This window comes from Pezoporus flaviventris, unplaced genomic scaffold, assembly GCF_033815535.1.
Source record: "Pezoporus flaviventris isolate CSIRO_AGI_PZ_B2104156 unplaced genomic scaffold, CSIRO_AGI_Pfla_v1 ptg000047l, whole genome shotgun sequence".
In the NCBI taxonomy this organism is placed as follows: Eukaryota; Metazoa; Chordata; class Aves; order Psittaciformes; family Psittacidae; genus Pezoporus; species Pezoporus flaviventris.
In genome coordinates this window covers 603,741-631,508 of record NW_026892595.1, presented here as the reverse complement: position 1 = coordinate 631,508, position 27,768 = coordinate 603,741, and the positions used below count along the sequence as shown (strand labels likewise).

Here is a 27,768-nt window from a genome sequence, read left to right as displayed (position 1 = left end):
AGCAGCTTTGTGTTTATTGTCCTTCATCCGTTTACCAGTTAATTCGGTCAGCTGGTTTCTTCATTTTGTGCTAAGACCTTCTGTGCTTTTTTGATATTTCTCCCTGCTTCTCTTGCTAGTTTGATCAGCTTCAGTGACATTTTTCTTTTTCTTTATCCTGATTTTCATTTTCTTAATTTTTAACATGTTTTTCTTAGATGTCAAATTTGATTCCCATGTTCTTAATATAAATGACTGATGCTGAGTACAAGGAGTGTTTGTATCTCTTACTGTTGTGATAGCTGGCTCTAAGTCTTGGGTATCAAGCTACAATGAGATTTAGAAGTGCCAGGTTTACCCTTGAGAGGAGGATAACTGACCCTTAATTCTGCCTCTCCTCATTTATTATCACCATTTAAGTCATGGTTCTTCAAAGCCCCCAAACCTTTTCAAAATAGGATGATAGGAAACTCATTTCCAGGAATTTCTGAGCCAGGTTATTTTCTGATTGCCTAGTTTTCTGCTGCTATTTCAGCTCTGGGGTGAGGAAAGCTTCCTTCCTTTTCAGTGTTGGTCTCAACTGTGAGAGCACGCATCAACATCGTTTGTGCAAATATGTTTGGGGAATATAGTGGCTCATCAATCCTAGACAACTGTTGTTGGGGTATCATCTCAATATTCTGCCCTTTATTCAGTGCAGTCCTGATGTAGGCCTAACAGAGGAACAACTGTCTTCCTCTTCTGCCTTCTGGGATGCATGCTGCAGCTCATAAACACTTCCACATTTTGGAAGAATTTTGCTCACTTAGCTGTAGTGATTGACTAGCCTTTGATCAGCACTAAAGCGCAGGCATCAGTGTTATGAGGTCCACTGTGAACACCTGTCAGCCCTGTCTTTCAGCCAGACTCTTTTCCTTCTGTGTAAATGCTCACTGGCTGTAGTGGTGGGTAGGCCTAGGAGAAAAACTGCAGTTGGAAAGATGTCTTTGAACTTTGGTTTCAAAAGCAGTGGCTCAAAAAAAAACCAAAACAAACACTTATAAAGACAGTGTTTGCTGTAAGATGTTGTGGCTCTAATGGAAAGGCTTTTTGCTACCTGTATTTTTAATAAAGAAAGCCTGTGATGCATTTAATCCTTTTCTGGAATAGAACATGGATTTCATAGGAACTGAGATTTCAAGCAGTTTTCATGATACTACTGATATTTTTCTTTCCTAGTTATATTTACTGAAGTTAAAGAAGCAGAATTCTTATCTAAATAGACAATTTACTTAAAATCACATTGTTCAAGCATTTCACTAGGAAACTTAAACACTTTGATAAGTGTGTCTTACAGTTTTATATTGGTCAATGAAATGGAAAATGACCTTGAGAACAGTGTCTTTTGTGTTCAACCATGTGTCTGCTATAAGTAGTGTGTTGTCTGAATTGTGCATCCATATGTAAAAAATGTTACAGTGATGTTTTTGTGTTTCTTAACAAATGTGATCAAGAATTTGATGTGAACCTTAAATGCAATTTTAACAGGAATCACCAGATTTGATCTGCTTGGAGACTTCGGAAGGTTTAACTGGCTGGGAAACTTCTATATTGTATTATCTTACAACTTGCTCTTTGCTATCATGACAACATTATGTCTGGTCAGAAAGTTCACTTCCGCTGTGCGAGAAGAACTCCTGAAGGCATTAGGTAATATAGCATTGAAAATGTAGTTTGTACTTGGAACTTTTCCTTTTTCCAGTGTTTGATACCTTGATGTGCTACAGCTAAGTTTCTGTTACAGCTGACAGAGAAGTTTCTTTTGGTGGAAGTTTCTGTAAGTTAAGGTGTGAGAAAGCATAGCTTTGTGGTATTTTTTAGAGTTGAGAGCTAACATACAGTGTTGATATTAATGATGTGCCCATATACTTCCTGGTCTGTAGTTAGATTATCAGACTCTAGAGAGCGCAGAAACGTTCCAGGTGCTACCCAGGAATTATTTGGAAATGCAACTTCCACTTACGTGTGGGTTCGCTGTTTTCTTTTGTGTTTGAAGCAATTTATTCCCTAAAAATAGTTCAGTGGCAGTCTGAGCTGCCTTGTTGTGATGCCTTTTTTGAGCACTAACTGTTCAGAAAATCTTTCTACAGAATATACAGAATCTTAGTAACTGATTGAGTAAAACCTGTGCTTGATATCATGAAAATTTAGATCAAATTGCGCATTCATTGTTTCTTTGCCATAGAAGAAAACTTGAAATGTATTTCATATTAAGAGGATAAAATGTACATATTTAGCAATCGTGATTTTACTACATCTTATCTTTGGTGATTAATGAAGCTCCTACCTCTATAGAACCCTGGAATAGTATTTGCTGAAGTTGAAACGACTAAGGGTGAAACTTCAGTGTTATTTATAACTGTGGATTCAGTTTGTAGACAAACTAACATTTGTCTAAAATGTTAGTTTGTTCATTTTCACCAGTTATTGCTTTCCACAGTTGCGACCCTGGTAAACAAAATCCAAGCATTTTCCTAGAATGCACTTCTACCGGTGGCAATTAAGTTGAAATCAGACATACTAAATAGGGAAAAACAAAATGACTGATAGCGTAGGATTAAAACAAGCTACTCTGTGATTTTTGATGTTGAGTTTTGAAGCTCCAGGGGAACGGATTAGTGGACCAGGGCCATGTAAATCTCTCCATTGATTTGTATGCTGAAAATGTTTTCAGAGAAGTTCCATTGTTGATTGAGACAGATATATGATGCAAGTATGATGTATCTGACATTATCCTGCAGCTTTTAGTTAAGGTTATTTTATGAGAAGACCTTGATTCATCTCTTTCAGTTGACTTGCATAATCCTAATTTTTTTTTGGGCAACTGTTTTGACTGTAAAAGGATTACTTTGTATAATGGCTGATGCAGAGCTCTGAAGGAAATAAATTAACATCAGTCAGCATGGGCTTATAGCAACAGGTCTGGTAAAACTTTTAAATCATTTGCTTTAAGAAAGAAACTTTAAAGATTTATCTTGATAATTCATGGCACATCACTGTATTAAATATGCAGTGTTTAGTTAAAAAATCTAGGCAAATTAACAAACTTCAGAATGCAGACATAGTAGGATAATGGTCACTGGATAGCACCACTCTAAGGGATTTTTTTAGGGATGCTTTTGGCCACTTGCTGTCACATATTATATGATTTTGTGTAAATATTGTGATCAAAATGGAAAAGTAATTGTAAAAGGTTTACATTTGACATAAGCAGGAAGTTATAAATCCTGAAGAGTGCAGGTTTCCTGACACAAACTGGGCTTGTTTTCCATGCTGTGCATAACAAACAGTGTCTATTAAGGAATTTTACATGGAACTTGAAGAATGAGAACCAAAATTTGTGTGCTTATTTCTCCCACATATTGGGAACTGTGATGCTGAGGATTAGAGGCTGGTGGAACGTCATAGCTAATTATTGGAAGTAAGCATCCCGCTGCCTGTGACCAGAAGAGTTCATGTAATATTGGGACTTACAAGTAATACAATACTGAGGAGTGTTGTTTGTTTGTTTTGAGTAGTGTAGTCAATTTTGGAATTCCAGTGATGCAAGAAATTTAGTTTGGTACATTATGGTACTTCAGCAAGACGTTCTGTATAGTCTGTGCTAAACAAATAAGAAGCTCTTTCCATTTTTGATCCTTAGCGACTTGATAGGAGACTTCAGAGAGAAACTGTAGCAAGCAAGGAAGGACTGACATTATGCCTCTTGTGAATAAAATATGGCTGAATGTGCTGTCTTTCCCCACCTTCCTCCAAAAAAAAGAGCACTTTAACTACTTTCCTGGAGCAGGATGGGAGACCTTAATTAGCACTTGTAGTAGAGAATGATGCAATAAGAATAAATGGCTGCAAATAAATTGGTAATAATGTAGGCCTAAAAATATTATTAGACATATAAACAGTTTGGAGAAATGATGAGGTCATCACCAGTGATCTGAAGATCAGTGGATGCTTTTCAGAAAGCAGCTATACTTTAAAAGAAATATTCTTAGGTAATTATGTTGTTCTTTGTAAATTGTCAGAGTAGAATATTGCAAGTCTTTCTCAGTTCTGAGCATCAGATTTAAGCAATGTGAAGTTAGGCCTCTCTCCCTTCCATGCTTGTCAGTTGTGATGGACTTTTTTCACTTAAAACGCAACTGAGGGCATATCCCAGAAGTGATTCTTACCAGAGCTATAATCTGTTCTGGTCTTTAGCAAAAGTCCTTATCACAAAGTAGAATTTGGTTTGTATGCATTCTTCTGAATATCTGTCTGCGTGAAACATGGGAGAATCAGTTTTTTCTCATTGTGCAATGTTTTGCAGGATTAGATAAACTTCATCTATCAAATAATCCAAGAGACTCGGAGACAAAGCCATCTGCAAACGGGCATCAGAAAACACTGTGATTAACAATCGCCTGCAATCAACAAAGCTGAAAACATCAACCTCATGGCATTCCTGTCATCTCATCAGCATTTTTATATTGATTTTTATTTGTTGATAATTTGGGTCCAACCTAAGTCTCATTTTTTGTTGCTGTATGCTTTTGAGAAAGTTAGATATATCAGATTCTTCTATTTCCAGTGAACTTTTGGTCTGCTTGTTTATTTCCTCGTAAGTTAATGCAGGAGGTGCCTTGAAGACTGGAAGCTGAAGAGAATAATTCATTCCTTTTTATTTGTTGAAAGTCTCACATCTTTAGAACAAACCTGCTACCATTTGGATGCATAGCACCTCCTGTGTTATACAGACACAGCTATAGCGAATAACTCTGGGACTTGGTTAAAAAAAAAAAGCAGCAAAAAGGGTACACTTCGAGCCCACTATGACCCTTACTGGGAATGTAAACTACCTGGAGTAGGTATCCTTGGCATTAGATAAACAGTTCCACTAAGAACATGTTAAAAATAGCAGTAATGTGTAGAGATCCCAGTCCTTTCACGCTGGATACAGCAGGCTGTTCACAGCCGAATGTCACGGAGCTTTCTTGGAAGTCCAGCGTTTCCAGCTTTCTGAACTTAGCTAGAGACACCAGGTTGCTTTAGTGGTAGTCAGACAATGTCTTATTAAAATACAAGATGAAAATTAACTTCAGTGTTAAATCTGAGCCAAGTATGCTTTGTAAAAAGCTGTGTAGACCCCCTGTCACAGCTCTTACAGTTCTGTAAGCTATCATACCAGGGAGGTTACTTCCCTACCAAGTACATCCCTGTAAAATTCTTTATGAACTACTGTGTATAAGCAGTACTTGTAATCAATGCAAGTAGCACAGGCCTAGGAGGCTGCAGTTGCAGTTTTTTATAGTCTTCTTTCATTTGAAGTAAATTATTTCTCTGAATTTGTACTATAGTTACCAGGATTTCTGTTCAGTGGCGTAATCCAGTATTTTTCAGTAGCCCGTTTTTTTTTTAATGTACACATGAACGTGTATATAGGCCTATATGTGTAGATATCGTAAATTAAATTCTAAGCTTCTAGAGATAGCGTAGGTGGCTTGGTAAGTAAAACTTGTGTGTTTAATCTTGGTAGTTGAATTTCTGCAGTGTTACAGTTTAACTGCTCAGAGGCCTTAGATTCAGGCTGGCATTGGTGGGTGGTTACATCCCTTTTCTTAGCATTACTGCAGCCTTAGGAATTCCTCAAGCAGTTTGTATTAAAAAAGCTCACCAACCAAAACGCAAATAAGTATTCAAAATCTGGTTACGCTTTTGTCCTGCTCTGCCACAGGTTATCTTTAAACAGGTTGGAACGGGGACACCTTCGGTGTAACAAGTCAGATACCGTTCCTGTTGATTCCCCATTTCCGTAAAACAAGTATGTCTGTAGCCTGAGGTCTTACATGTGGTGAGGTGGTGATGACTAGCCTCTCCAGTGTGGTTCCGAAATAAGATCAACCTTGTGTCAGAAACCCTTTGGCTGTTTGCGTGAGGTGACTGCTCTGGGCTGTAGAGCTTACTGCTGAGTGTGTGAATGTGAGCTTTTTTTTTGTTCCCTAGAGTGCTTCAAAAATCAAGCTCCAGTATACATGAGGGTTTCTCATTTTTGCAGCTGCCTTTTCTGACTCATACTGGGGCACAATGTAAATATTTCTGTAGTAAATATGATGCTGGAGAGTTATTTTTTTGTGTGTGTGATTAGTATAAATTCAAGGCTTATCAAACTGACTATTGATGTGTTGTACTGAGTCTTGGAAGACAAAGTAAAACTTGATTTCATTAAGATTTACAAGCATCTTTTCTGTTGTTTGAGTTTAATGCTGACGTTTTAGCGAGGAATCTTTATCTGAGTCAAAGTTCTGCAACCTAGAACAGGGAGCTGTGATTAAAGTTGTTTTAAAACGTGTTTACATTTGAAATATTGGGAGATCTATTTTTTAGGGGCATCATTCAGGTATCCTCAGAGCTTGTAGCCTTACTTATTAGCATTATAGTTAAAAATAACTGAAATGTATCCACTTGTCCATGCAAGAGACTGTGTGACCAAAATTGTCTTTGCGTCTTACCAGGGCTGGTGAATTGCGGTGTGTGAGGCTAGTTAGCATTATTAAAACATTTCTATGGCAGCTTTTAAGACAGTTATATAAATACAGTCTGTGAAACTAAGGAAATGAATTTTAAGGAATAAATTTAGGGAGTGTGAACCAGCCTAAGTCTTGCTCTTTGTGCTTTTGGAGAGATGTTTGTCCTCACATCAGTGACCCAAGAACACAGGAAAAGATGAGATTGAGGTATGTGTGGTTTCTGAAAGTGAGTTGGGCAGTTATGTAGAGCAGAGACAGTTCCTGCTGAGAAACACACAAGTTTCAGGCAAGAATTCAACACTCTCTTTCAAAACAAACGTTACAACCTTGCCTTTCCACCCCTTCTGCTGGTTTCTGCAATAGGAGAGATGTGTGGACTAAGGCTGTGTTAGTAAAGATTACACTGAAACCTGAAGGGTGGTTTAGATGCTGTGTGGTTTCAAGTAATTCAGAAATACCCTGTGCAACTACTGACAGTGTTTTGTTTTAAAACTAGCTGTTCGTATTGTGACACTGTCCACATTAAAATATGCCTTCTGCCTGGAAAAATGGCATGCTTATGCACAGCTTCTTTACAGATAAAATGCTACAAATATACTACGTGTAAGATACAGATCACTGTATACTTTTCACAGAAGCATACGGTCACTTAAATACAAGCAACTGGTAATTCATTAATGGATATTGACGATACATTCCTAGTATTTTGACTCATGTAGAGTCAGGTGGTCTATACCTTCAAGGTATATACAGCTGATCTTAGTAACATTAACATCTGCCTCACTTCTTATGAGGCAAAAAGCACATAAATGCTTCCATCTTCAACTAGATACCACACAAGACCAAAAAATAGATGTAAACTAAGTGTTTTAAGTTAGCTGCTTCTTGGCTTTATTCCGTATTGGTAGCACAATATTAAATGCAGTGGCAGAACTCTAATAGTGTGGGATTTCGAAGCATAAAGCACACAGGCTTATCACTTTAAGCTAAAAAATAATAGTGTTGGTTACTGTACAAGTAACAGTTTTTTGCAGTCATAGGAAGCTTTGTTTACTGTCTGTAATGTGGTGTTTATCTTTGGCTGTGTTCCTCTGAGACCTTTTACCCTGTTGAGTCTTTTAGCATGATAGAAATTAAAGGATTTGACAAGTTGCTTTCCTTGTCTGGTTCCAAAGTACCACATCGAGAACTGCAGAAGAATGGCTATGTGCTGTGGTCTGGTCCAGTCCGTGCAGACAGAGCTTGTGCAGCCCTGTGCTTGATGGGGTGAGCACATGAGAGGATGCTGAGGAGTGTCCCTTCTCCAGTCTGTCACCAGGAGTGATGAGAGTGAAGGAGCTGCAGCCCTCATGTCCCACCAGAACTCTACTGCTTGCTCGTACAGCTCTGCAGCAGCTTCACATGTGCCCACTGTCATGTAGTAAAGGCAAGATGGCCCTTCTCTTAAAAGAATCTACAATCTAAATTAGAAAGGAATAAGGTAGAAACAGTTGGCATCTTCATGCATGTGACTTGCCTTGAATTTTCTAAGAATGTTGTAGGTTATTTTCCTTTGTTTTATCCTCCCCTTCCAGAAGTGGGATGGGCTCAGGTGGTGTACATAAATACAGCAACCGAGCCTTATGCTCAGTCTACTGGCATCTCTCATTTTGAAACACCAAATCCAGGAAGACAGTTAAATTCTTTTGCTTTCACATACATTCTAGTTTTTAAAATAGCAATTCTTAAAATCTTGGTGAAGTCACTGGAGCAGAAAAAATAAACTAAGGCCATGTTAATAACCTCTTTAAAAGGAAATGGGCTTAGTTTTGTTAAAAAAAAAAAGCATTGATGTGATCCTTAAAGACTTTAAGGAAGTAAAATCCCCTGCCCTGTGGTGTTAGTGGGTTTTTATGCCTTTTTTTTTTAGTGTCTTTTAGTGCTGACTTCAGACAATATTCCATACACTAAGTTCCCTCCCCAGCCTGTATGTTTCAGGAGCTGAAATCTTGAGCTCTTGAATATTGGATTTACTATTGGTAACTGGCAAGTTATTTCAGTCGCATTAAGAGCTTCTGAACTTTACGAAAACGCTGCTTTGGAATTCATCTCATTCAGGGAGAGCAGTCTAATCTACTGGCCCTCACCCAGGTGGTGATAACCTCTGCCTCCTTTTTCTGCCTTGCCCAGCACTCTTGCTTCTGGCAACTGGTCTCTGACATTGTCGTAAGAAGTTGAGATGCGCCTTCTCTGTTCAGGGTGTGAGGACATCAGTCCCGTGGCTTGTCCATCTGCCACATGCAGGTCTAGCTGCTGAATTGGGTTACTTTGGGGATTACAGGCCCAGGATTTCCAGGTGGTAGACATGCATGTGCTTGAACTTTTTGCTTTCAGCTCATTTTTGCTGGAACTGAAAAGTCATCACAGACTTTCTGGGTGTACATTTCTGTGCAGGCCATTTCGGGGAGAGATGTGAGGGGGCAAATGAGATGGAGCTCATTTGTATAGACAGTTTTATTTCCATTCTTTTTATAGTCAAGCTTTACAATTCCATTAAAAATACACTTAAAATCCTTAAGTTCATGAAATTCAGTAACTGCTGAAACTTTTTCTCAACCTGGTCCTAATTCTTTGCTTGCTTTCCTCTTTTATGTGTTCAAGTCATTCAGTGTATTATTTGGTGGCTTTGATGTTAAGAGCATGTCTTGATCTAGGCAAAACATGAAATACCAGACCAAGAAGAATTTACATAGATCTGATGTAGAATGTGTGAGAAGACCACTTCAAGTGGGAAGCTTTTTTGAAATGTTTCACAGTTGAAGCACCCAAACCTTTTCCTTCCAAGAGAAAGAAGACATGTATCATTAAGATAGGAAAATTAATTCTATGTTCTCTAAAATGCCAGTAATTCACCAACGCTGTAAAGAACTTCATAGATTCCTAAAATCCATTCTGTGATTCAGAGTGCAACAGCATCCTTGACTTTATAGAAACCTGTGAACTTTTGAGAATAGCTCTGTCTTGGCAGCAGAGAACTTGAGGATGCTTTCTAATTCTATGTTAGTTACCACATTTTTCTAAGTAACTATTTCAGTTGCATTTATTGCTCATTGTTTGTTTGTTTTGTTTAAATATACATAACATTAAATGTTCTAACAAATACAGGAGGTGACTTCAAACAGTCGAAAGAATAGCATCAGGAATATCCTGTAAATGTTGACAATCCTGACCTGCCCAGTTCTAAGCTATTTAAAAGCTGTGTCTGTTTGAAGGTCTTACATCGGCATAGAAATAAGGAAATCCCAGTTCTTTAAGGCTTGACGAGGTACTGGTGAGATACCTGACTTTGTTCCTTTGTACCTAATGAGCACTTTGGAATACTGCTTCTGCATTGCTTCTAAATGTTTGCTGTATATTAACTTCAAGTTGGTGTTGCTTCCACCCCCATTCCATTAAGTTTTATAGTCGGTATCACTGGAGGAAGCTCCTTTAATGAATAGGCTTTGTTTTGCATTCCTTGCGTCTTCCGTAGATACCAGCTACTGAAGTATAGGGGCATTTGCTTGTATTTTAATGTATTTCTTTTCCCACAGAGTCCATACAGAGACATTCCTTAGTTAGAAATGTTATTCCACGATGAAAATGTTCTTATTTATTCGTTTGTACTTGATCTCTTTTTAACCACTAGATTTCACTAAAACAATCCTGTCATTAGAGTGGATTTTCTAACAAGTTACCAAGAGCTCATCTAAGTTTGAATTAGGAGGGAGATGAAAATGGTTTAGTCATTGCACACATCTATGTGCTTTTAATCTTCAGTAGTGCAAGGCAACCAGCCCAGTTCTCAGTGAGAGTGTTAATGTGCTAGTACCGCCTGTGTGAGCCTGTGTGATGGCTGTTACTCTGGAGCAGTTCTGTGGACCTGCTCCTCAGTTACCTTCCTTGTACTCTGTAGAGCAGGACTACAGCTCTTGACATGCCTTGCTGCCTTGCTTGGCTGGAGATGGGAGACACACTGTTCCGGTGTGTCAGCAGCACGTCACTCTCATGTTTTAATCAAGGTCAGACTTTGCACAGTGCCGAGGTAAGATGTGACACTCTTCATATGTTTTCTGTACCTTTTGTATTTCACCTGTGCTTGAGCGTGATTTGGGCATCCCTTTCCACATGAAATGTGATTGTTCAGAAAAGAGGAGCGATGGCCATACCTTCATGGTGAATTCTGTGCATGCGTTTCACAGAGAAAATTACCGATGTGTGACTTCTGTTTTCCCCCTAACCATAAGTTTCCCAGTCTGAGCTGAAACACTTACTCGCACAGATTTTGTGATTCTAACTTTTTCTCCTTCCTGGCTTTATGTAACAAAGTTGATCCACTTCTAATCTTTAAAACAGTAGGTTTCAAAGCATTTTTGTCTTATTTGGCCTGACTTCTATTGTGTTAAAAAATGGATAGAAAATGAAGGTATACATTGGTCATGGATTTGAAATCTTCAAGTTTATGAAATGTGTGCTTGTGCACAAAAACCGTGGCTAGATTTCCTTTACTTCTTGGTGGGGTTAGGAACCCAGTGCTGCATTGCCTAAGCAGAAAATGCATCTTGCTGTTGTCTTCAGGAAGCTATGTGTCTCAAAATTCCCACTGAGGAGACTGAATGCTCTGAGTGCTGCTGGCCATCTCATCACATGGGATCAGCTCCACACAGATTTGGGTGGTGTGACCATGATGATACAGCTCTGGACTGACGTGTCTGTGGGTGGTGGTGCTGCTGCTGTAGTAACAGCAGCAGGTATCTTCTGTCCTGCACTTCCAGGTTTTTCACAGCAGAGTGACTGGTTAAGATTTCAGTTTACAAAAAAAAGTAACACAGTTACGCACAATCTTGATGCATGTGAGGCTGAGCGATGCTGAGCAGAGTCAGCGCTTCTCTCTTGGTCCGATTTGCACTTCAGGCTTTTGGTCTTGAGCGGCTTATGTTTCTTTCAGTTGGATGTATCTTTGACCAAGGGAAAATACAGCTGAAAAATTACACATTTGGTGATACTGTAATCAGAACAATTTTCTGTGGACATACCTTTCCCCCATCAAACCCTTCCTGCTTTATTTTAGGTCATCCCAACATATGTCTTATCATGTTCTCAGTTGTGGATACTTTGCTGTGTTACAAACCAAACAAAAATACTCGCCGTGTTCACCAGATGGAATGTTTTGTGAAAAGCAGTGGTAATACGTTGTATTTTTTTTCCTTTGTTTGAAGTGTTACACTGAATGTTTGGTAGGAAGATTATTATGTTTTTTTTACCGTTTTCAATAAAGTGTGATTCATAGTGGAGTTCCACTTCTCTTTATTTTAAGCAATGAAAAAAACATAATCCCTGCAGCATTCTCAATTGTCCTCTCTGTAGTTGGTGTAAGTAAGTTGCTTTACTTTCTCTTATTCCTTCCCCCAGCTTCTTTATACAAGAGGATGCTGATTAAGTCATGTGTAAGTCATTTGCAGTAGCTCAGTAGTTTGACTGAAAGGCAGTTTTTAGATACTAAAATCTGACCACTGTGGTTCCTAAACTATTTGGAAATTAACAGCTTCAGACTTCCGTTCCATGAGAGATGTTCTTAAAGTTGAAGGAGGGAACTGGAGAATGTCCAATCTGCTCAGCTGCACAGGACCAGATGTACCTATGCAGATGTTCCAATTTGCAGCTGGTATCCAGGGCTGATTTAGAGGTTAAAAGCGTCAGGTCTCCACTGATGGGCCATTATTCTTCAGAGAAATCACAAAGTGGAAAACCAGGGTGTCTGCTGTGGGCTTTGTTAAAGACAATAACCAGTGGGAGAGGAGGCATTTTGGATGTTGTCCTTGGTGTAGACTTAGTGACCTATGGCCTTAAATATGTTTCTGCACATTGCGCATAAGCCTGAGCAATCTGGTCACTGTATCTGAAGATGTTCCTACCAGTGCTCAGCAAAATAAATCCCTAAAAGCAATACCTGCTTTTCTAAATCATCTGCTTGTGTGCAATCCCAACTCACTGTGACCGCCTTATCTCATTGCTGCCACAGTATCAGAAAGTTTTGTAGGACATCGCACAAGTCTTAGACTTCCCTTCAACTCTGCTTGTAAGAGCTTTCAGCAGTTTTAAGGAACATTTCAACACCTGTACCATGACCATGCAATGTGAGCCTTTCTCTCCATGCATTTTGTGAGTGAAAACCTGTCAGGAAAACAGGGAGCTGTCTTTTCAGGGAAGGTGGGGTGGGAAGTGGGAGGTGAGGTGGCAGAAGTGTTGTTGCCAAGGTCAAGCAGCTTGATGGTACCTGGAGGCTTTCCTGTTGTTTCATTTCAAGTGGTTTTTTTGGTAGTCTTTTTCTACCAGGACATGTGCTTCATAGCATGTGTCAGAATATTCAAAGGGAACTTTTTCTAGACCTAATGGAATCTGGAAAACCCCCACAAAAACTCTCTGAAAAGGTCATTAATGTTATGAGATTGCATTTAAACTTTGAATTTCCTAAATTGACTTTTAAAACTATATAATGCTCAGCAGGATTTTTTTGTTTGGTTCATATTTTTTATTGATACCAATATAATGTACAGCTACGAAAGTGCCTTCCATTGAAACCCATACTGTTTCTCGGTATTTTAGAGACAAACATTTGAGGCATCCAGGTAATAGTGAAAACCATCACATAAGGCAAGTTGCTTGCTTCTTGATGTTAGATGTGTTCTCTTAATTTTATGGTCCGATTCACTGCTGAGACCTAATATGACTTGCCGTATTTCCAAATGATCCCTAACACAAGAATATATTGAAAGGCTGTATCCAATTGTCAGTACAAATCGGATTTAGTTGCCTCGTTAGTTAATGTTGATGTACAACATAACTTAAGAAAAAAAGGAAGAACAAAAGAATTCCCCTCAGCTTCCCTGTACAGTGTATTTAAATCACAACGTGACAGGAAAAGCAATAGTCCCTTCTGTGTTCTGGGAGAGAATTTCTTGTCCAGCAAGCAGCAGATGGGTAATCTTGTGCTCCCCTCATGACTGTTCACTGTCAAGAAGGAAAAAACCCTGATTCTATCCCATGCAGACATGCACGCTGACCTTCAGTGGTATGTGTAAAACAAAAACTAAACATGCATCCCACTGCAGGCCTCCTTCAATATTTACACTTTGTCGTCTCCAAACAATCCCAAACGATGACACTGTGGGCTTCCCGAATAAGACATGAAATACTACGGCACTACACTTTAATCAGTTTATGCCTTTAGTATGTGATTATGTATTTAATCAAGTACTTACAATCCTAGTAAGTTTTATCTAAACGTTGTTTCCTAGATTCTAGAGCTGCATCTGCTCCACATAGTAATTTCAACTGCTGTTACTGATTTGATTTTAAAATCCGACTTCAGGAATGACAGGGTAAGATAACACCTAAACCTTACAAATTCATGGTTTCTGTTCAATATCCAGTAAAGGTTAATCTTTTTAAAGCCACTTTTGTTCCTGATTTATGCTTGGTCTTCATTTGTATTGGTATCATACTTTGACAGGCCTGAAGTGTTTTCATCAGAAAGCTAGGGAGATACAATAGAGAACTAGAGCAGCTGTCACGATGCTTTCCGTAGCATCTCAGGACTCAAAATTTGAAGAAAATCAACCACGTTTTAATTCTGCCCTTATCAAGGGTCTATTTCTGTGAATGTGAGAGCAAGGATGTGGTAAGTTCAGGAACAGGCCTGTCTTGTGAGCTATAGCCATGACTAGGCAGGCTGCTGAGGACAGTTAACCCCCAGGGAGGTATGAGAGCTGAGGGCAGAGAGGGGCTAGGATTGTGTTAAGCAACCAGTGTCCCCTTTCTGCTTCTGCTGCTTGCTCCTTTTTCCCTCAGAAGAGAGAAACCCTAAGTTTCCTCACTGAGCTTGCACTTGGGCTTCTCTTCCCCATTTCACTAAGTAAGCCTCAAAGTCCTCTCAGGAGCCTCCTCAAGCAGAACCTGTAAAAATAAAGAGAGGAAAACTCTCCTCCTGCCTGAGACTGTGATCTATTAAGTTCCCCTGCTGCTAAGATACTATCTGCTTTGAGCTACTCCTGTATTTCTGCCGTGTGACCTGGCCCAACCCGTATCCATCAATCAGCAAATAACATTTAAGGTTGGGAAGAAAAAAAAAAGTGTAACTGAAATTTAACCCCAAATTTTTGTTAACTGGCAAATAAATGCGAGCTATCAACACGAACAGAAAGGAAATAAGCGTTTTGTATAACTTGTTAACGTGTTGTAGGATTTAAATATTAAATCCTGCTGTGTTTTAATGAACAACACTGAAAAACCTTTTTTTTTTTTCCCCTAGAACAACTGAAACTGATTAATTGAATTTATTTCCTGGTACAGCCTCCCTCTGTATTTTATGTCTGTCTCTTCTTAAAACTCAAACAGAATGGCATAAACTGAATATTTGAAATGCTCTATTGGTTTGCAAAACTACATCAGTCATCTGTACAGCAGCACAAGACTATGATAAAATAAAACGATGAAACAAAGCACCGAGGTGAACTTTGTCCACAGGGAAGCCTTTTTAAGGGATCCAGTGTCAGCAAATTGCTTACTAATGTGTTGACTTATGGCAACCCTCAAAAGTAAAATGAAAAGGCTGGAATTTACAGCATATCAATGAATCAGTTGATAAGCTTTTACTGGTTTAATATCCTCCTAGTTTTGCTGCTTGGAGCCACTTCAAGTTAGCAACAGAATGTTTACCATCTCCCTGTGATAAAGGAAGTCAAACGACTAAACAAATTCCAGGACCATTATACTGTTTGGTGAGATTTAAATTAAAATCGTTGGGAGAAATCATGTGGAGGGGGGAGGAAGAAACTAAAGCCAACTGCATCATTTCACAGTGACTCCCCTCGCTGCCTAAACAATGGCAAGATTTTTAGCAAAGCTGGAGATAATGTAATGCATTTGAAAAGATTTAATTGCACCAATAAAAGACTATACCGCAATTAAATGACATACAGAAGTGACATTTATAGGTAAGATCAAAGAAATTCACTACCTAACATGCTGAAGCAACACCCTGCTTTCTGTGTATAGCAGTGCTAAAACGTAGGCTACTTTGGTTTCAGTGACCTTTCTTATCTCCTTTGATCTAGATTATTAAAAAATTTAATGGTAGCTGTAATAAGGGCTACTGTAGCACCCTGAAACAAGTCGAAAATGTGTCCTAATAGCACTAATACTTCAGGCTTTATTTTTTATTTTGTGATATTTAAGCATATGGAACTTGACATTTAACCTTTGTGATCCTTCCAGAGGAGGCAGGGTTATTAAATATTAGATTTGGGGGTTTTTCCTCAATGGCCATGCCATTTGGTTATGCTAATGTTTAGGGAGTGACATTTTAAAAGCACAGAACAAGTTTGAGGCAAAATTTAGTTTAGAAAAGCTTTTTAGCATCTGGAAATGGATAGCTCCCTGTGGAAAATTTCCTTCGTGTTTTCATTAACCGACACTTGAAAGTGTAAGAGCAAAAGCAGGAAATCTCATCTGCAATTCCCACTTCAAAGCTGCTAAGAAAACTAGTATACAGCCTTCAATCATAATTGATACTGAATTCTTTTAAACCTGGCTAATCCATACGAGAAGACTTTATGCATTTATTTTTAATTAAAGGTGAAAAAGTAATGCCCATTTTGTTCCCTGGAAAATCCCGAAGCGTTACCTATGAGAATGGTTCCCTACTGCTGTGGACTGTATATGGAAACTATGTTAAATGAAGACCTCTACCTATAATCACATGATGAAATGTGGGCAGTCTGTCAGGCTGTATCTCCCTAAGACACGTATCTAACCTGAGGGCCTTAAAAGGTACCTCATTGAGGTAGCTTGGCAGACTGCTACTGTGGCCAGCTGAAGCTCAGTAAGTTGAGTGGTAGACATTTTAACAGCTTTCTGTATATTTAGAAGCCTTCTTCAACTTCCCCTTACTGAGACCTGTCTATATCTAAGCACATATCTTGAGCCCACAGAAAACTAACCACATCCCTGGAAAAGAAGCATACGGCTGCTTCCCCAGTCTTCCATGCAGGAAAATCTAAGTGTTTCTATTATTGGTTCTCATGATGCTACTTGAGGACAGTCACAATCCACCCAAGGATTCACTTCTTCCAAACTGAAGTGTTTGAGCACTTTCAAGTGTAACATTAGCTTTCTTCAGTTACCTCCATAGTCATTTTCTCTGTTACAGGGAAGGACTTTGCATTGATGACAAAAGTAGCATAGCAACCAACATTCTGTCTCAGTGTTACGACTGAGAACAATATTTCCATTCTCTCCTCTGCCACCATCACCACACAGGTGGAACAGCGGTACTGGTTTTGTTGCAGCACCTCTAAAGTACCAATCTCACTATCATATGTAACCGCGTAAAGTAACAAGAAAGGGTCTTTGTCTCCAAAGCTCTCCTCCAACAGAATGCAACCAAATAAGCTTGAGAAATAATGACAGACAGTAACAAGGCTTTTTGTGTAAGCACTCTTCTGTTTAATTAAAGCAATGATTTGAAAAAAAACCCACAACTAAACAACTGATTTAAGTATTGTTCTAAACCTACTGCTGACTTAGCTTGCAGCTTGGGTAAGAGTATTTTCCTAGTTGCACACACTAGCTACACTGCAATGGCTGTCCTGTGTGGCTTTGTTAATCTCTGCTAACCACCCTGCCTGCTAATCTGGACTGGAAGACAACTTCCCACACCCCCCGAGGGACCCTTTGGTGATTGCAGAGGATGTGTCAGAGCAGTTTTTGTTACTGAAGAGCTGAGCTGGGCTGGTTCTTACTAAACTGGGGGAAGTCTGGAAGTTGCAAAGAAGCACTTTGAAGTTGCACAGGGATTCTTCAACAAAGGCAAACAGGGTCACTACAAAATGCTTGCACCTGATTTGGTTTCCATTTGTATGGGGTCAGGATCTTAATTTGTTACAGTTGGACTCGTACCTGAGAAGTTAGAGAAGGGCAAAGTTATGGAATGGAAATACCCAGTTCAGTGTCCAGTGAGAGAACAGGGAAAAGAAGTGATCGTTTATGTATTTATTTGTTTCTCCCCTTACTAAACCCCCTTCATATAATTCTATAGAGAAAGAGGTTAATGTGATTTATCAGAAAGAGAAGGGAAATACAGAGCCTCACAAAAAACCTAGGCAAAAGTCAGACCTTAAAATTAAGTATTAAAATTATTTTCTTTCTACATTGTAAAGAAGATGAAGGAGTAAATTAAAGGGTAGAGAGCTGATATTCAGGAGTTTTGATTTAAGGCTGCTTGAATCAGAGCAAAGAAAGAAATGCAACATACCTTTTTCTCAACAAATTGCTTTCTTAATTTTCTATCTTTAGGAGGCACTGTTTCTTTAACCTTTTTTGGTTTTTAAACTTTTGCACTACATTTGTTCTCTTTAGTTTCTTATTAAAGCTTTAAAACCTTTGGAACATTATATAAAAATAAATATTTTTCAGTGACATCACCTGTAGAAGAAGTAAGACTTACCTAACAGTGTGCCCCATCATGTATTACTCTGGTCTGATACTGCCCTTTCCTACACAAGAGAAGGACAAGACTTTTTACCTGTACATTTTTCAAAGGCTTTCAGGCATGCCCGTTAAAATAAGTGCAACCACTTACAATATATACAAGCAGGATAGATTACAGGATGTGAAAAGGGTTCATCCATCAATCCATGAACACTCTACAAGAGGTGTATTTTTAAAATTAAAGCGTTAAGAGAATATTGTAAGTTTCCCCATATTTGCATGAAATTTCATGAATTAAACTATTCCCGCTTAGTATACAAATATATCGCTCAGTCACAAACAGTGTTTTCCCATATGGTTTTAAAAATGGTGATAACATGAAATACAGTGCTTCATCATAAAGTAGCCTAACATTTTATTTCTTGCCATGAAAATATGGAATCAAAATTACTTTTTAAGATGATTGCATTTAAGATATTGACTTAAGTAGTTTAATTTAAACAGTCATGTATTATGTGCTCAAATGGTTATATAGAAGTGTGCTCACTTTATGGAATACTTGGGAACATGAAAGCAGCCCCTGTTTTTCAAAGGAAAAAAAAACCCAACCAAACCTGACTTTAAACCATTCTAACAACTGAAAAGTAAGAAATGCTGACAAGAAGATTACTGGCTGCCTGGAAGGTCATCAGTTTCTATCTGTTACTACTGCAGTCTTTCCAATGAAGATAAAAGTAGTCTTCTATAGAAATTACTTAATAAATTACATCTTAAACTAGTATGTGAATTTTGTGTTAACAACACATGGAGTGCAGAAAACAAGAAGTGCCAGCTGCTGCTGACTGGAGAAGATTATAAAACAAGTACTTGAGATGAAAGCTGATTAATTTTTTCCCCTTTTCCCCCTTTTCCCCACAGAGACGTTAAATTTCAAGAAGTGATATACATCAAATGCAGTGCTTCATGCGTACAAAAAAAAACCTAAAACCAAAACACAAAAAACAAAAGAGAAAGTATGTTCACAGGCTACAAGAAAACTTCACCTTTATCTGACCCAAATTCCCACCAAATGCTGATGATCTCCATTGTGACAAAAGATACAGAGCTGGACAAAAAAGGCAGTTGGCTCTTAGAGGAAGGAAAAACTGGGAAAGGAGTGAAAACCAGAACAAGTAGTGTGCACTATTGAGCTGGCAAACACAAAAGGATTAATGGCTAGCAGCCAGCTGAAGGCAAAGCTTTCAGATACAGTGGCTTTTTTTCCCTTGAGGGAGGAAAGCTAACGAAACACTGTGGAGAAAAAGAATTCCAGAGGCATTTCCCTTTTTGTGCCAAATCTAAAGTAACCTTTTTAATGAGTGCTGTCTTTTGCTCTCTCTTGTCAAGCTTTAGGCTTTCAAGGTAGCCAGAAACTGGCAGAATGGTCTTTTGCCAGATCTATCCCACCTGTCTGTGGACAATTGTACACCTTCAGTTAATGTTGATGTAAAAGGAAACAAAAGCTCTGTATTTAAGGTTATTAAAAGAGCTTGATTCACATCACAAACTTGGCTGTAAAAAGTCTTCAGGAAAAATTAAAAGGGACAACAGGCAGAAAAAACCAGCCTAAAATGCACTGTGGAAAGAAACTTGCAAGTGGCTGGGATAACTCTTCTAATTACCATCATCACCTCTCCAAAGCAGAACTCCAGCCAGTCACTTGAAGTGTGATGTCTTTATGCTTATGTTACACACATGCGTCAAATAAATCCAACAAGGTAACAGGCTCAAACTTAAACGGGAAGTTTAGATTGGATATAAGAAGGAAATTCTCTCCTGTTAGGGTGGTGAGGCACTGGAATGGGTTGCCCAGGGAGGTTGTGAAGGGTCCATCCTTGGCAGTGTTCAAGACCAGGCTGGACGAGGCCTTGGGTGATATGATTTAGCGTAAGGTGTCCCTGCCCACGGCAAGGGGGTTGGAACTAGATGATCTTCAGGTCCTTTCCAACCCTAACGATTCTATGATTCTAAGGTAAAATACAGGCATTTCTTCAGATAACCTGAGAAAGTGACTGGCTGGTATTAAAAGTACAGCTACTTCCATTTGCCAAAAAGAAATAGCTATTGAACTAAACTGCAATTAACAGAACTTGTGAGAAAACAAAATGTATCTTAAAATGTATAGTTACTGGGTATTTACCAGTCTGATGAATGAGGGCTGGGATCATATCTAACAAGAGTTTAAATGGAGCAGAAAATAGCCTATACCTGCTAAGCAAGAACAGATAAAAAGGCTGATTACCTTCTCCCGTGCTGTCATAATTTCAGAGGTGAACACTACCAAACTTTCTCTACCATGTCATGGACAAAATACTTTCAGAGTTGGCCATTGATAGCTGGGTCTGGGCTATAAAATGACAGCTGGTGTCTTACAGTACAATCTTTCTTTCCTTTCTTCCTCCAGGTTTATCAGTAACACTGGAAAAAAGAGTTTTAAAATACCGTTGATAGTACACACAATTACACAGTCATACGTGTACCTGAGGTTGAAGTGCTAATCCCTGCATATTGCACAATGCTGTATGGAATCCCTGTGCTGTATGGATCACCTCTTTATTTTTACCCATTTTTCAGCAGTTAGTGGCAAGGAAGGAGGCTCAACCAGGCCTAATTTCTTAGCTATAGACAATAACAGCAACAAATTGCTGAATAAAACCCAAATGCAGACAATGGATTTTCTTCATATGAAATTCATTGATGATGCACTTACTTTGATATACTTTATGCAGATACTTCATATAAATCTATTATCAGACAAACCACTGGCAGGCGATGGACTTATTAATTAGCCAGTCAGTAATTGTCAGAACCCTTTTACATACAGGATTGACGCAGGAATTTTTTTTAAATGTAAACTTTCATTTGCCAAGTAATTTGAATCTATTTTAACCCCTTTTCACAGCCATTAAGGTGAGGGTTATTAACTAGATAATGTAACAATGCACAATGAAATAATTTCAAATCATTGGTGTATACAAAATCTGTTAGATTTAATTTGTGAAGGTTTCTTCAATTTCTGCATTTTTGTGTTCTTAAAATAGAAATAAACATTAGTAAATTGATAGAACAAAAACTGTTGTTGCTGCAAAATCCTGAAGTGTAATGAGACTGTGATGGGTACAAGAGAAATAAAGATCATAAAGAAATGAAGAGATGGTCACAAGACATCAGTGACGGTGTCACTGTGATAGCTGACCTTGTCGATATTGGATAACTGTGAGGTGCCTTGCCGTGTGTCCTGGAGACCTCATAGCAGCCTTCCAGTATCGGAAGGGGACCTACAAGGATGTCAAGGAGGATATCTTAAGGTCCTTTTCAATCTGAATCATTCTATGATTCTAGGAAACCTCTGCCTTCTTAACGAAGGAACCAGTGAAAACACAATGCACAAATGGCAGATAAATCCAGTGTCAGTATCTCAGTAGTAAAAGAATATGCTAGGAGGTACAGCAAAGAATAGATATTTGTCATCTTTGAAGATCAGAGGAAGCAGCTTGTGTGGACTGACCAAAGCCAGTAGAGGAGTGTCCAAGGTATGTGTAAAAACCCAGTAACATGAGTCCATGATGAGGCCTCTGTAGTATTTGCTGAAACAAGAAAGGAAGGGGGACATGCAATAATTAGAACACAAGCTGATGACACCTAGCTGAGAGTTTTAGTTCTACATGGGAAGAATCAACTCTTTCATTCATACAAAAACCTTTGCATGAAACAGGCATTAATAAGTAGCGTGTATTTGTTCTGTATAAGGTTTCAAACCCTCATCAGACCACTTGTGTATCCAAACCTATTACACCAGTTAGTCATCAAGAGAAAAGCAATCCCAACAAACCAAAGACTGGGGTTTTGGTGATCCCCTTGCTGAAGTATCTCATTATTCTAGGACAGGACTTGTTGATTTTCAAGACAAAAATTCTGCTCCTGAGCTCATCCATCTATAGATGTGTTATTGTTAATAATTTAAAATTTGCAAAAAAATGGTTTTGATCTTTTAAAAGAACTTCTGTGACGTACTAAAGGAATTATAAAGAATACTTTCTTCCCTTAAGTGAACTATCTGCCTTTACCTACTTCCCTGTGAGGTCGTGACATCCTTCAAGCATAAATCAATTTCATTCCACACCTTACAACAACAGGACAGCTTTGAGATGTCAAGCTGGGTCAGTTTCTGCTTTTGGGACAATGTGGAAAATGCTTTTTCTACATATGATTTGTTTCACATAGATCCCACCTTGTTGCTGTTGTTACCCTTGTAAAGGTATCAAGTCAAAGGTAAGCAGGGCATGTAAGCCTAAATATCAACAGAACATTTGAGTCAATGAACGCTGTGGATTACATCCATGGTCACATATGAATTTTCTCAGGGTCACACACTTACAGTTCCTGCACAACTCAAGACCAGACATAAATGCAGCACCTCCACACGTGTGGGGACTCACAGCTCTGCCTGCAGGCTATAGGCTAGAATTCAAACCATTCCGTGTCAAGCAGCGAAGTGCATATATAAGTAATTACAGCATTGTAATTTCAGAACATAAAATGTATACTGTATTAACATAAAATAGCATTGTCTATCAATTTTGGTGTAGTAAAATGCTTTTATCATCTGGCACTTTTGATGATAAAATATAGTATGAGCTTAAGAAATATATAAAGGATCCTGCAAAATGTTTAGTTTAAAAACTACTTCACAATGTGTATTTTGCTTAAAGCTTATGCATGCATTGATGAAACTGGTGGTAGAGTAACAAGGAAGTTTTCCTAACCAGGAGTCCTTTCCCTTTTAACCATTTAACTCTTGAAGAGCATATATTGCACGGATCAGTGTTTCTGCTACAAAAGTAGAATCAAATTATAAAATACATGATACAACTTTCAGTAAAATAATATATGAAGTTTCATCTGACAGTAATACCTGGGGGTATCCGTGCATGGGTAAGGAAACAGGATCCCAAATTGATAGTCCAACATACACAAAGACCAAGCAATGGTCTTTATGAAAATCTGGATACACAGGGAACAAGACAGCAAACCAGTCACAGCATGAAAGACAGTATCACAACATAAAAAGTGCCTAGCCTTGATTTTCTTCAAGCACTGTGGTCAAAGACTGTTTTAAGGAAGACAATGAGATGGCTTTGTGGAAAGCCTTTTGTATACCCCCAGGGTAAGAAAAAATGCTTATGTAAAACTTTCACAAATGGATGATTAAAGCTACCAAATAGGAAGAGATTGGCGGCAAAACTTAACTTCTAAATAATATAAACCAGATGGGATATTTGTGAGGGACAGGTTATACAGGTGTTTAGAAGGAAAGCTTTTACACAACATAGTTGATGAAGGAAAACTGGCAGCAGGACACACAAGAAGGGATATGTGGTTGAAGCAAAAGGCTCTACAAAGATATTCTCAAAGCAGCACTTTGAATAAATACAAGCAATGAAAGCCTACATTTATCACAGCTCAAGACATCCAAGAGTTTTCATCCTTATGCATCACATTTACAAGTGCAACCCTTTTACTGACACACCCATTTACAACCCAGTTATCTATCCTGAAATGAACGTTAGCAAAGTGATCACACACATTAATCATTAAACTGTTATTATTTGATTTTAGGACTCAAGTCCTAAATTGAGAAAATTTAAATGTTAGTGGCCTGTGGGATTTTGATTACCCACAAACTCAGGAAGAAAAAGTCACATTAAATTACATTTTCAAAGCTGTTTCTCAGCTGTAAAGTTTAAACCACACAATTCTTCCTAAGAACAGAAAGCTTGGCGCAAGCCTTTTAAAAGAGTGTGACCATAGGTGAAAATACTAATAAGCAAAACCCAGAAACAACGGCAATTTTACAAAATCGGTCAGCACATTCTTTCAAATCACTTGCACAAGCATTCATAGGCGACAGTTCAGTCAATGAGTCAATGCCATGACTGAAAGAGAAAATACTTCTTATAATTGCAGAGAACATGCTTACACTTGGGTTGTGTTGTTTCACCACAGTCTTTAGCTTCCATAATCACTCCTTATTTATATTTGTGTTAACCTCAGTACCTGCTGTTTCCCTCCACTATCCTCTTTTCTTTCAAATTCCTCTTCCAAACAAACCAAAGAAATAAGCCTCCCATCTTTAGAACTATAACCGTGTAAACATAGTAATAATCACCTTTGTCCTATCACTTGTTACACTCACTTGTTGTGTATTATCTTCAGTTACCCTCTTAACCTTCAGCTCATTACAGATGGCAGATGCTTGTGCTTGTATGGAGCCTCATTGATTCACATGTTTCTCTTCAGAGCTGCGACCACTGTGACAGTTACTATAGCAAAGGCAAAATGATTCAGAGAGGCCTATAACGGCATTTTTATGATAAAGAATAAATAAACTTTCATCATCATTAATAACTGTTTTATTATGCTTGAAACTGCGAATTGTGAAGATGGGAGGTCCTTTAAGAAATGCCTAAACAAGACAAATGAAAAGATGGAAGCAAAATGTCCATGGCAAAGATACTAAAGAAACCTTTAGAAAAGGGAAATACGGGGCTGTAACTGATTGATGAGGAGCACGTTTGGACTCCTGGTCTGTAAAGATGCTCCCTGGCTTTGTTTTTTTTAAGCAATATTGTGTGTTGCTGCTGTACAACTGTATTATTATAATGCTATTTAAAAGTGAGTTTTCTCACCAGGCATCATTCCAAGCCCTCACATCTGTGACTTTTATCTTGTTGCATGTTTGCGTCTAAATTTGAAAAAGGTATTTATCTACAGGTGTTAATTCTTCCCAGGTTTAGCCCCAGGACCATTGTAAAAACAAACCTTTTTAACTTTGAGTAAAGGTGGGTATATATTAACAAAGAATATATTTAATGCAACACTAGTAAATGTCTTTTTACTGAATAGGGACCATATCAAATAGACGTAAAACCCCCCTCAAGACTAAAACATTCCACCAAATAAACACAATCTCAAAATCAGTGTTTGCTTGAGAATATGAGGTAAAGAAAGTTATGACACTCAAACATATTAAAACAAGTGTAAAAAGCTTTCACCTCTCAAAAAATTCTTCATCAAGACGCACTAGTTTCTTCAGTTTTACTTGCATTGTCACAAGAATAATATTCTTTAATACATTTCAGATATGAAAAGACACGTTCAAGCCACTGAAGGGCAATTCTGTTGTTTACCTGGCCTAAACTGCTGAATTCAGACAGATCTTGAAACAAGATTTTATGCTGTTTAGCATGAAATTATCTTCTTGAAGAGAAAGCATAGTTTATTTTAATTTATTTTAAATAAAAACAAAAATTCACAAATCAGAATGTAATTGTTTACCTAACGTTAGCTGTGGAGGACTGGGATCAAGAGCATGCACTCCTTTATCTGCATCTTCCTTGGTTTTGTGGCCAGTGCTCTTTTTTCTTAGTCCTGCATTTACCACTTCTCTGACCATTTCTTTGTTCACAGGTTTGTAAATGTTCTTGGTATTCCTTGTCCTTGACTTAAGAGGATCTGCTAATGAAAGGTCCTGGAGCTGGTGACTGCGTATTATGCGATCCTGTAGAGCAACTGCAGACGCTGCTGTTGTCTTTTGTTTGGAGGAGCTGCCCTAAAAGGAAAAAAACACAAATGTGACTACTTATAAATTATGAAAAACCATCTATAATATACTAAATTAAAAGAAACTCTGCTCTTAGCCAGTATTTTTGCCTTGCGAAAAGCTTTTATACACGTGCATCTCCCATACTTGAAGCCTAATACACAATTACCATAATATGAATTTTAAGATTGATGTTTGACACATCCTAGTTTTAACTTATAAAAAGTCAAATGAAATCTTTGATTTCTCAATAATATCAAATAAAATAGCAGCATTTTTTAATTACTGAGCTTATTATATGCAATAAACTCATTACGGACTATAAAAGTCTGGCATGCCCGAACGCATTTTTACTTCGATTCCCAAAGGCTAACCTTGCCTTCCAGAACACTGAATATAAACAAGAACATATTATTTTTATACAGGGAATAGGCTTATCTACCTATTCCTCCATTTTTCCCCACCCTTTTGCCTTATTTTAAAAGATGTGAAATAGTACATTATAATACCATGATGCTCCGTTGATAATCTTTAGCTGATTTTACATAAGTAGCATGGTTCTACAAACAGACATGTAAAAGAACTTGAATGAAATTTCTCAAGAGAAGCAACCCTCATCAGTAACAGGAGAGAAACCTACAATTTCACTCATTTTCTCCTTGGCCTACCATGGGAGACAGCTTAGCATGTACTCCAGGCACAGCAATTAACTCTGGATCCATAAAGCACCAACTGTGCCCTTCTCTTGTCAGCCTCATCTCACCTCCAGTGCACTGCTCCTAATGTACACAGAATGGCTTCTAAATGAATGTCAGTAATCATGAATTCCAAACTGATCTGAGGCAAAAATATGGCTGTAGAAATAAACCTCATTGAACTGTTCTGCCAGATCAGTTTATTGTAGGCAAGGAAGCCTGTGATACATAGAGCAAGGAGGATGTAAGCAACTGCTTTGAGGCTTAAGCTGCTCTGCTGTGATCTCCACATCCTCATTGGTACAGTTGGAAACCCTGTGGTGTGGGTTGGTAATAGAGAGCGGGCTGTGGTGGCAGACACCCTTCAGTGCTGGCTGTGGCAATCAAGAGCCACTACCTACAACCCTGCTCTTTACCAGCTTTCCTGGTGGCTTTAAATTTTACTGCTATTTTGGGTGACCTCTGTTTTTTGGCAACTCTGTATAAAACAAAATGAAAAATCCTATAGGAGGAGAATAGATGAGTGGTATCTGTAAGGATCAAACCAAAGATCTCTGTCACCTAGTGTCCCATCTCTGTCCATGGCAAAAGCAGATGGTTCAGGAACAGTGTAAGACCGAGGCTAGTATACAGCGACAGCTCCTTTAGGGAATTCTCAGGCTTCAGAGCAAGACTTCCTGAGCCAGAAGCACTGCTCTTGTTTTTAATAACCACTGATGTGTTTCCTTAAGATCCAGAACTGTGCAAAGGTACTTTTAGCCCCTAGTAGGAGTGTAGCTTCCTTTGGCTATTTTCCTGGTTATTCTCACTTGGCGGCCCTCTAGTTCCCGAGAGGAGGACAGGTACAGATGCTGCCTCAGGTCCAGGTGTACCATTTCTTTAATCTTTTGGGTGTAAATAGTTGTCAGAGTCCTTCTCAACTGCTGCTGACTTGAGGGATTTGTTTTCTTGTGGAGCTGACATTTTCCAAGCAAAAGCAGTGAGGCTGTCCTGAGAGTGGTTCTTCAAGCAGCATATAAATGGAGTGATTAATCCACTGGGTGCATTTCTTCTTTGTAATTATAAGTAATTACTTTAAAGTCAAATCTGCAAATGAGGATACCTCTGTGTACTGTAGGGAAAGATGTAAAAAGCAACTGAAGTGGCTATCTTTAAAACGACATTAAATCACCGATTCTTTCAAAGGACAGGAATAAAAGATAAGATGATTTTTAAAATAAACTTTCAAGCTAGCCTGGCACCAAGCATGACGATTGTGCCACAAAGGGATATTTTACAGTATAAACTTCTGAGGATTTTTTGTCATGATTTTTAATCAGTAAATAGAGTAGAAAACTTGATTTTCTGCTGTCTAAAATGTAAATGAAAGTGTAAATTCTGTAATATTTCCAAAACCGCATTC

The 27,768-nt window shown here is 38.4% G+C and overlaps 2 protein-coding genes across 5 annotated transcripts in view; one reads left to right on the top strand and one right to left on the bottom strand.

Annotated features, from left to right (window-relative positions):
• LMBR1 (limb development membrane protein 1) overlaps positions 1-11,833 on the top strand; it is an 83,358-nt gene extending 71,525 nt beyond the window's left edge. For all 4 annotated transcript variants that reach the window (XM_061468003.1, XM_061468002.1, XM_061468004.1 and 1 more), the window contains 2 exons: positions 1,507-1,668; positions 4,325-11,833. In XM_061468003.1, the coding sequence (XP_061323987.1) occupies positions 1,507-1,668; positions 4,325-4,407 (245 nt within the window). In that variant the 3' untranslated portion in view covers positions 4,408-11,833. The remainder of the gene's footprint in view (positions 1-1,506; positions 1,669-4,324) is intronic.
• A 4,872-nt stretch (positions 11,834-16,705) lies between these two features.
• Positions 16,706-27,241, bottom strand: RNF32 (ring finger protein 32). Its single transcript, XM_061468534.1, is given in 10 exon segments — positions 16,706-16,966; positions 17,854-17,913; positions 17,989-18,105; positions 18,107-18,175; positions 18,577-18,609; positions 20,549-20,565; positions 20,568-20,687; positions 25,407-25,680; positions 26,181-26,231; positions 27,176-27,241. Coding segments are annotated over 10 exon segments (1,068 nt in total).
• Positions 27,242-27,768: the final 527 nt, after the last annotated feature.